General features: G+C 39.6%; 1 protein-coding gene across 2 annotated transcripts in view; it reads left to right on the top strand.

Annotated features, from left to right (window-relative positions):
* Positions 1–628: 628 nt before the first annotated feature.
* Positions 629–13,505, top strand: part of HERPUD2 (HERPUD family member 2) — a 34,708-nt gene continuing 21,831 nt past the window's right edge. The window contains exons 1-3 of one of the 2 annotated variants that reach the window (XM_049641691.1): positions 629–1,088; positions 1,265–1,683; positions 11,637–11,714. In XM_049641691.1, coding sequence (XP_049497648.1) covers positions 1,537–1,683; positions 11,637–11,714 — 225 coding nt within the window. In that variant the 5' untranslated portion in view covers positions 629–1,088; positions 1,265–1,536. The remainder of the gene's footprint in view (positions 1,089–1,264; positions 1,684–11,636; positions 11,715–13,505) is intronic. The other variant, XM_049641692.1, reaches the window with a different exon arrangement.

Raw genomic sequence — 13,505 nt, 5'->3', positions numbered from 1 at the left:
GACATAACCTTTGCGTTCTACGCCTAAACGGTAAAACACCCCCCACTGTACTAAACACACAGTAGGGGCTCCGTAAACACTTGCCAACTTCTGTTAAGGCTAAGAGGAAAAAGATGGAAATTGAGATTTGAGAGACTGTCATATGCCTGAACAGTATTAGATGGTTTACATACATAGCTCATTTGCTCATCAATACGCAGTTAAATAGTTTTTACTATGTAGACAACTAAACCGAGGCTCAGAAAGGATAGCCAGGGTCACACGGAAAGTAGAGGTAGACTTCAGGTTTAACTGAAAGCCCCTGCTCCTGATGCAGTGCTTCTAGTCAATGCTCCTAATGGTCTCTCCTCCGCCATAGCTCCTGGTACCCTGCTTTTCAGACAGGAGACACCAGAAAATTTGAGCAGAAGTTTGATTCGACATCTGGAAGGGCACTAACTTTTGCAGACAACTCCTAGGATGGAAGAACGCTTCTCAAATCTTCAGGGTGTGGTCAAAACAGGATGTGCTAGCGCCAGCTCGGCTAGTGGCGAGGCGCGAGTGCGCTGCGGGACGGGACCCAGCGACTGATCAGGCCAGGTGGACTCCAACAACTAGCGGCTTTCGGGGCAACCCGGAACTCGACCCGCGGTACCCGGGGCGGCGGGGGCGCGGCGGGCGGTGGCTGCTGGACAGAGAGGGCCAAGCGCCGGGGCGGGCCGCGCGTGACGCACTTCCGTCCTGCGTCTTCCGGCTTAAAGGGGAGCTAGACCTTCCTCATAACAACAAAACCAGCGCGCTCGCGCCGGGCGCCGCGGTTTCTCGTCCCCGCCCTCCCGCCACCTGCAGCCGCCTTGACCGCGCCCGGCCCTGCGCCGCCGCGCAGCTGTGTCCTGCCCGAGGGGTCAGGCTGAGAGCGGGCCGCGCCCTTTGGCCAACTTCTCCAGCGGCCACCGCGCCACCTCGCGAGACCCTGGGCCGTGTCGTGGCCGCCGTCGAGCAGCAGGAAGGGAGCGGCCGCTGCGGAGGACGCCCGGCAGGACTGTGCTGCCGGCGGCCCTGCCCGGGCTCGAAGGGCGACGGTGGCGGGCCCCGCGGCCTTCTTTCAGGTACTCCTGCCCCGGCTGGTCGCACTGAGCGGCTCGGCCCCTTCTCCGGCCCGCGTGGCAGAGCCGTCGCTTAGGGGCCTTGTTGCGTTTCAGCTTGGGGGTCGCGGCGGGGGCGGGGCGGTGACTCTCTCCGTTATCATCAATTTTTCTCTCTTCCTCCCGGCCTCCCTTCGCAGTCCGGAGCCCGGCGGAGCCCGGACCTGGCGGGGAAAGCTGCACCCACGGCCGGGCCCCCCAGACCCCGCCGCCGCCACCGCCGCCACTGTCCATCATCCTTGGTACCGGCAATGGCCTTTGTATCACCCGATGCACTTGTGACTGACTTGGACACGGAGTATTAAGAACCTACTTGCCGCCCTCCCCATACCAGTCGCGCCGGCAGTTACCACCTCGGCTCATTTGGGCTTAAGTACTGCTCCTCTTGACTCTGTTCAACTTTGGGGGCACCATGGACCAAAGTGGGATGGAGATTCCTGTGACCCTCATCATTAAAGCACCGAATCAGAAATACAGTGATCAGACTATTAGCTGCTTCTTGAACTGGACCGTGGGGAAACTAAAAACGCATCTGTCTAACGTGTACCCTAGCAAACCAGTAAGTGTCTAAAAGCTGGGCGCAGCTGCTCTGGCCAGCAACTTTTCGTGCCATGCACCCCAGTCTCTCTGTTCATTCCCTGCCCTCTTGAATCAAGTAGGTCTCTTGCTAGACTACGAAGTATTTTGCGTTCCGAAGTGTATGTGTGTCCCTTGAGTGTTTCCCAACCATCATTAATACCTTCCTCCTGAGGTTCAGTTAATTAGTGAGAGTACTGTGTACAAAAATATCAAAGGACATAAGAATTGACAGGCATAAAAAAGGACCATTTTCATTGGACATAAGTCATCGGCCTAGTATAGGAGTGACAGATGGACCCTAAAAAGAAAAGATAAACACTGCAACCCATATAAAAGCTTTTATTGCTTTCCTTAGGCGTTTAGGCTTCTAGAAGTACAGAAATAGGGCAGTTACTGCAAAAACAGGAGGCTTAGAAAAACAAGTCAGTTGGCGTTATCTATGTTTGTCAGTACTTTTTGATACAAATATTTTTAGTAGGGGAAATGAAAACTCTGAGGTATTTAAGTACTTGGAACAAGCTAGTTGGAACTCTCATTTATTCAGATCTTTTGTTTGAAAATTAAGATTTATATAGGGGGTGATAATTTGTTTTAAAATGTTCTGCATTACAGAACATTTCCTATTGCATATGATTCATTTTACACATTTTCAAAGTGGAAAATAGCTTTTCAGAATAGTCAGAATTGAAAGTCATAGACTTCCATAGTGTTGTTCATAACATAGCATGAATACCATTCCTAAATATATATGCTGAAACTTGTGTTTATGTGAGATCTTTATATTGTATGATTAAACCAAAAGGGGCTTGGTTTGCACGGTGATAGACCAAGAGGTATCACTTTTCAAAAGGTATCTAAGAGTGTGAAACCCATTTGCCTTACCTGCACACAGGAGAAGCCAGCTTTTGGCAGGAGTTCTGCCCTCCTAGTACTAATCTCCAGTGCCCACATGGATCATTTGGCTGCTGGAGGACAGATCAGTTGCAAACTTAACTACACCCCCCCTGCCCCTAACCCACCTGCTTCTTGTGCACACACTTCCAGAGCCTGTACAAAATGACATGCAGCCAATTAATTACCTGTGGCAAACCTGACTTTTCTACTCTTCCAGAAAGTCATCTCTTAAGAGAACTGTAAAAACTGGAGTTTATTTCTATGTTAATGAGAGTGGGTGGAGCTGGGGGTGAGGACCATGTGTTTGTTGTCTTAGAATGTCACTGAAAACTTCCTGTGGTTATTAGATTTGACAGGCTTACATTCTAATTTATTGATCACATGAAGACTGATTTGAAGCATCTGTTTAATGACCCAACTGTTTAATGATACCCCCTAGGTAGTCCTCAACATAGGATTGGGGACTAAAAGTTAACTTTGTAAGACGGTTACAAAGGACAGAGGACATTTTGTAACAGAGACAATATTATTATTAAAATATTATGGGGGAAGTTTGGGTTCTTATGACCACCCACAATGACTACTTAACACTGATTCTGTGTTTACCGAAACACAGAATCTCAAGCGCTATTTGGTGTTTAACAGAGATTATTTCTTATGCCTGATTTCTTTGTACATCTGATCTGCCTGGTGGTGGTGGGTGACTTGGAATCCAAGTAGGATTCCAGTGTCTTGTAGAAGCAGGTGTTCCCTGGTAAGAAGTAGAAAAGTTGATGGCTCTGATAGATCTGATGAGCCAAGGGTAGGTGGAGGACCTTGGTCCCTGTGGGCAGTGGCTTCTAGGAAAATAAATAGGAGCTACTAGAGTGAGAGGAATGGAGATTTGAATTTGTCCTTTTAGGATGTCTAAAAGGATAGGTCACATGTCTACTGCTGTTAATAGAATTCTGGCCAAACTGCAGTAGTGTGTTAAGTCTTAAGATTCTAGCTTTATGGTCAGATATTGACTTGACTTAATCACAGATAATCTCCACCTGGATATTTTAATTCAATTCTCTGCTCCTCAGTAAGCTCAGAGCAAACATACTCCTTCCCACCAAAGCATACTTTCTTGGGCTTCATTTATTTATTTAATTAGGATTTTATTGACCTGGCATTTGGATGTCTATATGCTAAGCATGAAGGTGGTGATGGTTCCTTTGCTGTTATGAAGCTCAAGTCTAGTGGGGTATACAGATATGTAAGTAAAAACCTGTAATATTATGTGACTAGTGTTACACAAGCGGGAGGTACTGAATGGTGTAGGAGCAGAGGGAGGGAGTGGTCAACTCTGAAGTGTAGGTAAGGGAATGTGTAGCTTTTTTTTAATTTTTTATTAAAAAAAATTTTTTTTTTTAACATTTATTTTATTTTTGAGACAGAGAGAGACAGAGCATGAATGGGGGAGGGTCAGAGAGAGGGAGACACAGAATCTGAAACAGGCTCCAGGCTCTGGGCTGTCAGCACAGAGCCCGATGCGGGGCTTGAACTCACGGACCGCGAGATCATGACCTGAGCCGAAGTTGACCGCTTAACCGACTGAGCCACCCAGGCGCCCCGGGAACGTGTAGCTTTTTAAGAAAAGGTTCACAGGGACATTTTTTGCAAAGAGTTGATAACAGTTTAAAACAGTTTTTTTTTTTTTTTTAACGTTTTTATTCATTTTTGGAGGGACAGAGAGAGACAGGGTGAGTGAGGGAGGGGCAGAGAGAGAGGGAGACACAGAATCTGAAGCAGGCTCGAAGCTGTCAGCCCAGAGCCCAATGCAGGGCTCGAACCCACAAACCACGAGATCATGACCTGAGCAGAAGGCCGCTTAACTGACTGAGCCACCCATGCACCTCAAGAGTTGATAACAGTTTTAAGCAGACAAGATGATACCTGTTTTTTTTTTTTTTTTAAACCCTGTTATTTCAGAGGTAACATTGCACTGATGATTCTAAATGTAATATAGGACTATGTATGAAGATTACAGATTCATAATGGGCTAAAAAGGGGAAGGTGTTTTCCAGTTAGGAAGTAAGGCAGTTGCCATGTTTATATACAACTTTACAGTGTCATCACTAAAAACCTCAAATGTGGAATTGAAGGCTTTTGGAGTTTTGTTTCACTTTGAATGGTATTGATAATTGGTTTAGGACCTGGTTTAGGAACTGGAAAATACCATCGGTTCACGCTGATAGTGTATATAGATAATTGTGAATCATGTTCTAATGTGACATTTCTCTTTATGACTTTAGATTATCAGATCCTGAAATTGGCCTGTAGTGTGAAATTATTCTGTAATTTAGGTAACTGCCATTGGGGTGTGAAGATGCCTGTCAAGAAGGCCACTTTTACTTGAGTAGTTTCAGACTTTGATCTAGTTTAGACTTATTTTCTAGAGATGTAAATATCAAAATCGTTGGACTTAATGTTATTCAGAGAATGGACTATTCTAGAGAAAACTTAAGAAGTAAGAATCTCTAAGTCTGATTAGGCAACCTTCTCATTATCTCTTTCTTTCTCTCCTCTCACATACAAACAATAACTAAGATGGACCTGATTCACCCTGAGTTCAGTTTTAAGGCAAACCTTTCTGGGGCTTGTACGCCGTGGCTCTCCTTTTTTCAGTCTTGAGGGCAAATACCTGTTGAACGTGTAGATTTCCTTTATCTTGCTGCTTTATACTGTTAAACTAAGGCAGTCAGTTTCGTTGCTTAGGTCTTCTAGCTCTCCTGCTCAGGTGGGGAGGTTTGTTGTGCTTTTTTCAAACTTACTCTGCTCTGCGATTCTGTTGGAATTAAAGAAATAGGAACAGAACCAGTTGTATAAGTTCTGCTTTGAGACTATGACATTCTGTAACCAAACTGCCTATAGTTCAGATGGAAGTATTACTTTCATTAGCAGTGGAAATAGCTTATGTAATATAATTTGAGGTTTATATCTGTTTCAGTTTTGTGATTCTTTATTACCTTCCTCAGACAGGTCATTTTTAAGACTTACTCACTTAACCATCTCAGAACTGTTGACTTAAAGGAGCTTTAATCCATATACATAAATAATTTTTGTTTTATAAGACTTGTCTTTAAAATCTTACTGCATGTGTTTAAGAGGGTTTCATGTCACCTAGCAATATAGTTCATATTTTTAAAACACTTCAAACAAAAGATAATAAATTGAATGTGAAGATTGATGAAAAGTTAAAAGTTTTGAATGAGTGCTAACTTATTTAACTCCTTTGTAGCCTTTTTCCTCATGTATTTTTGGGGAAATAACAGTACTGTGTTTTGTTTAGTCATGCATCAGTCTTTTGTTTTAATAGTTTTTTAAAATTAATTTATTTATTTTGAGATAGAGAGCATGAGCAGGGGAGGGGCAGAGAGAGAGGGAGAGAGTCCCATATCTTCCCTAAAATTTATCAAAAATCTGTGCTGTCAGTGCAGAGTCCGATGGGGTGCTCCATGTCATGAACCGTGAGATCATGACCTGAGCTGAAACCAAGAGTCAGATGCTTAACCGACTGGACCACCCAGATGCCCCTCGTGCATAAGTCTTTTTAAAATAGAATTTTTCTAGAACTTTTAGTTTCAGTTTTTCTCCTTTATATAACAGATAGTGATTTGATGGTCTCAAATGCGTTTATTTAACCGTCATATTTGGTGCTGAAATTTTAAACTTCCATTTACTAAGTGGTTGCCATGTGTACTAGGCATTCTACTAGGCACTTTATATGTTTTATCACATTTATTCTTCATAGACGCCTTATGAGGTAAGTTTTATTATTAGCTCTATTTTATAGATAAGGAAACTGAGGCTTGGTGATTTTTTTCCCCAAGGTCATAGAATTCCTTAAGTGGTAGAACTGGAATTTGAACACAGGTTGGTCTGACTTTCAAGCCTCAGCGCTTAACTGTTATAATTTACATTGTATATGATGGTTATGTGTAATAAGATGAAGAAAGGCTTTTAAGGATCTGGCCATCTTAGTTTTTATATACTTGCAAATTGAAAAGAAGTAAGTGAACTGTAAAAGGTGTATGCGTTTAGATGGTGTGTCATTTAAAGGCTATAAATGAATGGATAATAACACAGCCTTAATTCTGTTCTGATGTATGTCATCTTAGTGTGTGATTCTCTGTTTATTTTGATACATTTTAGGGAAGATACGGGAACTTGGCATCTTAAAAGACTTCAAAGCACATTGTTTTGCTTTATCTTTTCACATTCTTGCTTGTCTGTTTGAACCATAGCAGTCAGGTATTGTGGCATTCTGATTTGCAAGTGGCCTATAACTGGAAACAGCTAAGCAGGGAATGTTCCTTTGGAGTTCCAGAGAAAGTTACTTTTTAAGCTCCTGAATGCTGGTTTTGTATACTGTTGTTGCACAGAGATAAAGGGTGGAGGCAGTTTGGGTAAACCAAGCTTCCATTTTACAGTATTTCTGAATTCTCTGGAGCTATAAATTGGGTGAATTCAGTGGCAGTTGGGAGGAAGATATGTCGCAGTACAAATTCAGAGAATTCATTTTCCACAAATGTGAAGGTCCCACCTCTGGGAACCACCTCTTTAAAGCTATTGGACACTTGTGACTGAACTATATTATATGTAAGTACTGAAATACTAATTATGACCACTTTCAAAGGACTTGGGTTATAGTTCTTTGAACTAACATATCAGATGAAGATTTTTTACTAAGCTATTTGATTATGTTGATGTTAGATATACTAACATGATTTTTTTTAAGCCATGCATATTGAGAGACCTATTCATGTAAAAAATTTAGTCTTTTGATACCAACTAGGTGATTTTCTAGAAATACGAAACTGTTGTTGGCCTTTTAGCTCATCTATCAGACTCTTGTGAATATTTTAGGGATTAGGGATACATAGAATTAAAATTTTTTAATGTTTATTTTTGAGAGAGAAAGACAGCATGAGTGGGGAGGGAGGAGAGAGAAAGGGGGACACAGAATCTGAAGCAGGCTCCAGGCTCTGAGCTGTCAGCACAGGAGCCGGATGTGGGGCTTGAACCCACATACTGCAAGATCACAACCTGAGCCAAAGGTGGACACTTAACTGACTGAGCCACCCAGTTGCCCCAGGGATACATAGAATTTTATCTCTTTCTGATATCTGATTGAACATTAAAAAGTCAGATACTTTAGATAGTATATGTAAGCCCTGTAGAAAACAAATATCCCCAGTTTATGATTTTTACATATTATACTAGTAGGTGAGCTTTCCTCACCTTGTTTTTTAGTAATGTCTGTTAAGTGGATGGCAGAATTTTTTGGGCTAGCTAGTTAAGCAGGTATTTATTTGGCGTGGCATAGTTCTGCCTTTGGGCTCCTCAGAGTACCATCAGGATGTTTCCAACTTGGTAATTTAGCTGTTTCTGCTCTACCATATAACACCAGGTACCATACATATTTTCCTGGACTTCGTCTGCTATTGAACAGTGGAGGCAGTGAAAATAGCATATCTGATAGGGATTGCTGCCTATTATTGGATGTAGCATATGAGCAATGGGAAGAATGATGGTAGTGTTAACATAAATGGTCAAGTATATTTAGATGTATCTGTGTAGCCAGTATGTTAACAGTAGACTTTTAATTGACAATTTAATCAGTACTTTGTTTTAGATTTACCAATCTTGAGTCTTATGGGTTTTTATATTGAAAGGGTACCATGTAATATTTTTTTTAATTGAGAGAAAAATGAACTTCTATTGTGTCAAGCTACTGAGATTATGGGGTTTGTTATAGCAGCTAGCATTACTTACCCTAAATAATACAGAAATGGATTTTTAATCAAGGTAAAAGGTACTGTTATTAGCAGGTCTGGAGAACAAAAATTGTATCACTTTTATAAGTGAAATTGAATTTGAATTGAGATCTCAAAATTTCTATTTTTCCTGATACTGTAGTCTGTAATCCAAAATGGCTAGTTGAAAGCTCAGTTGATTATTGGGTTGTTACTATGTCTAACCACTGGTTTTCCAGATATCTAAATTAATTCATTAATATTTAAAGTGAAGAGGCAATTTTTTTTAGTGACATAGAAAAAATTTTCAGGGGCGCCTGGGTGGCTTGGTCGGTTAAGCGTCCGACTTTGGGACTTCGGCTCAGGTCATGATCTCACGGCCCGTGAGTTCGAGCCCCGCATCGGGCTCTGTGCTGACCGCTCAGAGCCTGCAGCCTGTTTCAGATTCTGTGTCTCCCTCTGTCTCTGCCCCTCCCCTGTTCATGCTCTGTCTCTCTCTGTCTCAAAAATAAATAAACGTTGAAAAAAAATAAAAAATAAAAAAAAATTTTTTTTTCAGAGCATCTCACCTAAGTTAGGCACATGAAAATTCCTTTTTTTCTGTTTTCAATCCCAGTAAAATTAAAGAATTCCTTGCTCTTTTTAAAATTTCTGATTTTTTGAAGGCATTTGAATAATTTCAAGCAACAATTTTTTAATTGAGATATAATTCACATAGTATAAAAATTGCTCTGTAACATGTACAACTCAGTGATTTTTAGTAATTCACAAAGTTGTGCAGTTGTTACCACTATCTAATTCCAGAACATTTTCGTTACCTCAAAAAAGGAAACTTACACCCCCTAGTAGCCACTCTCCGTTCTCTGTTCCCTCATTCCTTGTAACTACTGATCTACTTTCTGTCTCTGTAAGATTTGCCTATTCTGGATATTTCATATAAATGGAATCATAGTATATGTGGCCTTTTTTTGTCTGGCTCCTTTCACTTAGCCTAATGTTTACAAGGTTCACTCACATTATATAGCATGTATCAATTCTTCATTACTTTTAGTGGCCAACTAATATTTATTATATGTATATTTCATGTTTTGTTTATTCATTTATCAATTGATGGGCATTTGAGTTGTTTCCAGTTTTTGGCTATTATGACTAATGCTGTTATGGATATTCTTAGGCATGTGGACATGTTTTCAGTTCTCTTTGGTATATACCTCGGAATGGAACGGGGTATATCCTGAATCATCAGGCAACTCTTTGTTTAACTCTGAGGAAGTGCCAAACTTTTTCACAGAGGCTGTTGCATTTTACATTCCTATCAGCAGTGTGTGAGAGTTCTCCAAAGTTTCTCTACATCCTCATCCATGCTTGTTTTTGCTTCAGTGTACTTTCTGGGAGGGTGCTGTGTAATTTTGTTATTTTATGTATTCTGCCTTTTTGAAAATTGATATTCCCTTGCTGTGAAAAGATAAACGTTTATTTGAAGTTGACCAAATTAATATTTATTTTGTTGATTGTGGTAACATTGTGGTTATTTGAAAAAAAACAAAAACAAAAACAAAAATCTGTTCCAGAAACATACTGTTTTTACGGGTGGAAAGAAATGATGTGTGATAATTTGCTTTGAAACTCTTTTCCCTCAAAAAGGCAGAGGGGGATAGATGAAACAAGAATAGGAAAGTATTGATAATTATTGGAGTTGAATATTTGGGAAGTTTTGATGATGATAACCGGGGGTTCATTTTGTTCTCTCTACCTTGTGTGTGTTTGAGAATTTTCATAGTGAAGTAAAAAATTCATAAGACTGATGTCCTTTGTGCAGAATGATGATATGACATAGAAGTATCTATTAAATGTTTGGACTGGTGGAAAAATGATAGCTTATGATGGCTGTAGTCTTTGTCAAAGAAACTTTAGCTTCCAGCTGAATTAATAAATGCATTATGGAAACTTGTATTATAGAATTCATTTAGTTCAAGGGTTAAATCAATTATTATCTACTTAGCTTTTAACTTACGTTATTTATATAATTTACTATTTATTCCTCACTCAGTATTTAAATGTATTGATTGAAGTTTCAAGATTTGTGATATGTATTTTTTTTTAAACCTTCTGTATTCTGTTTGGTTGTTGATATACAGGAATTTGAACTTGTGCCTTTTAGGAATGGCACACTCAAAAATACAGGAGAAGCTAGATTATGTCTAACAGCTAAATATCTTGGAAAGACAGTTATACCTTTCCCTTCATCTTTGGTACCTAAGAACCCCTGAACCACAGATCTTACTTATTTAGTATGACAGGTTCTATTATGGTTATTTTTATTATAAGACCCTTTTTTAGTAGCCATGTTGAATACATATGTTTTGTTTGAAAATTGTTATAGTTGTTTGGATTCGGCATATTTACCAATTGTTGATATGGCTAATATTTAATTGTTTTAATAGAATTTATGGAACCTCTGCCTGTTTTCTGGGGAGGTCTTATGGGGACTGTACATAAATGCTTTGATTTTAAATACTTTAATGCTAGCATTGCGAGCACTTAGCAGATTTATCATACATACAAAATAAGGCAGAGACAACCAGAACTTATTTCCTATTCTTGGTTGCATATGGAGATGGCAGCTGAATCTCCATGCACTCGAGTTAGTTTTTCTTTAGTCTTGTGTTTTTGAAAAATATATAGAGGTATTTGTGAGAATGGCAGGAATAATAAAAACTAGAATAGTTATCATGTAAAACTGTAAATCCAAATGGCTCTTGAATTAAAACCAATAAATTGTTCTGTATGATGTTAGTAAATAAGAAAATAAATCTTATGTATCCTTTTAGATTAAAAATACTGACAAAACAATACAGACTAATAGTGGTGACCTTGAAGGTATATCCCATTGTTAGCTATTACTGCTAGAAGGCCAACCACCTTCTTATTTACAGTCTTGAAGGCCTTTAATGATAGTCACACATGCATTGCATTATGGCTGAAAGGCAAACTTCCAATTTACCTTTTTTTCCTTATCTTTTAAAACATTGTTAATTACCTGTATTTTATTGTACCTACAATAGGTAGACTACCATTTGCTGAGCTCTTAATGTCTTATGTCGAATTTGGAAAAAATAATTTTAAGTTATGTCAGTTTTCTGCTTATCTGTGCCTAAAGGGTGTTTTACTTTACTCATATTTAGGCATGTTATTCCCAATTTCCAATTTGTATAATTAGAAAAAGTTGAAATCTTTTCTTTGTCCCATTTCTTAGTTGACGAAGGATCAAAGATTGGTGTATTCGGGCAGACTGCTTCCCGATCATCTGCAGCTGAAAGACATTCTCAGAAAAGTAAGCTTTTCTACAACTATTTGATACCAGATACATTCAGAGTGAGAGGAGATATGTTCTGAAGCTTTACTGATATTTAACTGGTTCAGTTTTTAGATACTTAAAGTCAACCCTTTTGGGGAGCATAACAGGTAAACTTGAACTAGAAAGTAAAGAACATAATGATAGATTCTAATTAGTTTAGGTAAACAGTTTTGTATATCCATCTGATGGCTAAATCTAAAATAGGATTATATGTTTGTGTTCAGGTATTTGTCATATAAGAAAGCAGTATTGACTTATCAGTAGTGCGGGAGTAGTGTTCAAGTAGTGGTGAAGGATTTTCATTGATAATCTCTTCTCTCTTAAATCCCCTTTTGACCAAACTGCATGATATTTTAATACAAGTTGCTTGAGGTAGGGATTTAATTTCAGGGCCGGAGATGAAAGGAAGTACAATTGGCCCATCGATTAGCAAACTTTGAATGCTAGTGCTCAGAGCTAAAATATATTTCAAAGTAATTTTTTGACAATCAGCTTAAATGCTAGTAATTTTTTAACTTTATTATTATTATTATTATTATTTTATTTTTTGAGAGAGCACAAACAGGGCAGGGGCAGAGAGAGAGGGAGACAAAGAATCTAAAGCAGGCTCCAGGCTCTGAGCTGTCAGCACAGAGCCCAATGGGGGCTCGAACCCATGAACACGAGATCATGACCTGAGCTGAAGTCAGATACTCAACCTACTAAGCCACTCAGGCACCCCTGAATGCTAGTAGTTTTAATGGCAGCTCGTCTTAGCTCATGTTCATTTGTGGAATTTATGCTTTCATAACTTTTCTGCATTTGAGATGCTGCTTTTTGTTTGTGATTTGAGCAGAATCAGATACATAGCTTTTGTGTTTCACAAACTTAACTTTTTGACTTAACTCTTAATGTTCTTTTGGATAACCCTAATCTGATTTAGAAGGTCTGTGTCCTCTCCTGTATGTTTATGATCACCTGTGGGAAACTTTAAAAAATCTTATACTGGTATGTTCCTTTTGTTTAGATAGTTGAAATTTTAGCTTTGCCAGTGTGACTTCTTGCTGTAATTTTCATTTTAATCATGTAGTTTCAGGTTGGCAAAGTGGTTTAACAACCTCTCCTCCCTGGCCCCCCTCAAAAATAGTGGAATTTGTGGCAGATTTTTTGCCTCTCTTGCTCTCTGATAGATTTGATTTTTTTTTTTTTTTTTTTTTTTTAATATTAAGCTCTATGCCCCAATCTGGGGCTTGCATTCATCATTCTGAGATCAAGAGTCACATGCTCTACCTACTGAGCCAGCCAGGTGCCCGAGACTTGAATTTTTGGAGCAGTTTTAGGTTCATAGCACAGTTGAGCAGAAGGCATAGAGACTTCCCATATGCCTCCTGTCTTTCCACATGCAGAGCCTACCCCACTAACAAAATTCTGCATCAGAGTGGTATATTTGTTACAATTGACATTGTGCACAGTATCTTACACTGATGAAGCATTATCATCAAAAGTCCATAGTTTACATTAGGGTTCACTCTTGGTGGTGTGCATACAATCTGTGGGTTTTTACAAATGTGTAGTGACATGTATCCATCATTATAGTATCCTAAAGAATAGGTAGCTCAGTTGGTTAAGTGTCCGACTCTTGATTTCGGCTCAGGTCTTGATCTCATGGTTTGTGAGATTGAACCCCACGTTGGGTTCTGCACTGGTGGAATGGAGCCTGCTTGGGATTCTCTCTCTTCCTCTTTTTCTGCTCCTCCCCTGTTAGTGTGCCCATCCATGTGCGTGCAC

Source organism: Panthera uncia, chromosome A2 (genome assembly GCF_023721935.1).
Source record: "Panthera uncia isolate 11264 chromosome A2, Puncia_PCG_1.0, whole genome shotgun sequence".
Classification (NCBI taxonomy): Eukaryota; Metazoa; Chordata; class Mammalia; order Carnivora; family Felidae; genus Panthera; species Panthera uncia.
The sequence above is the reverse complement of the archived record's forward strand: the minus strand, read 5'-3'. Positions and strand labels throughout refer to the sequence as shown.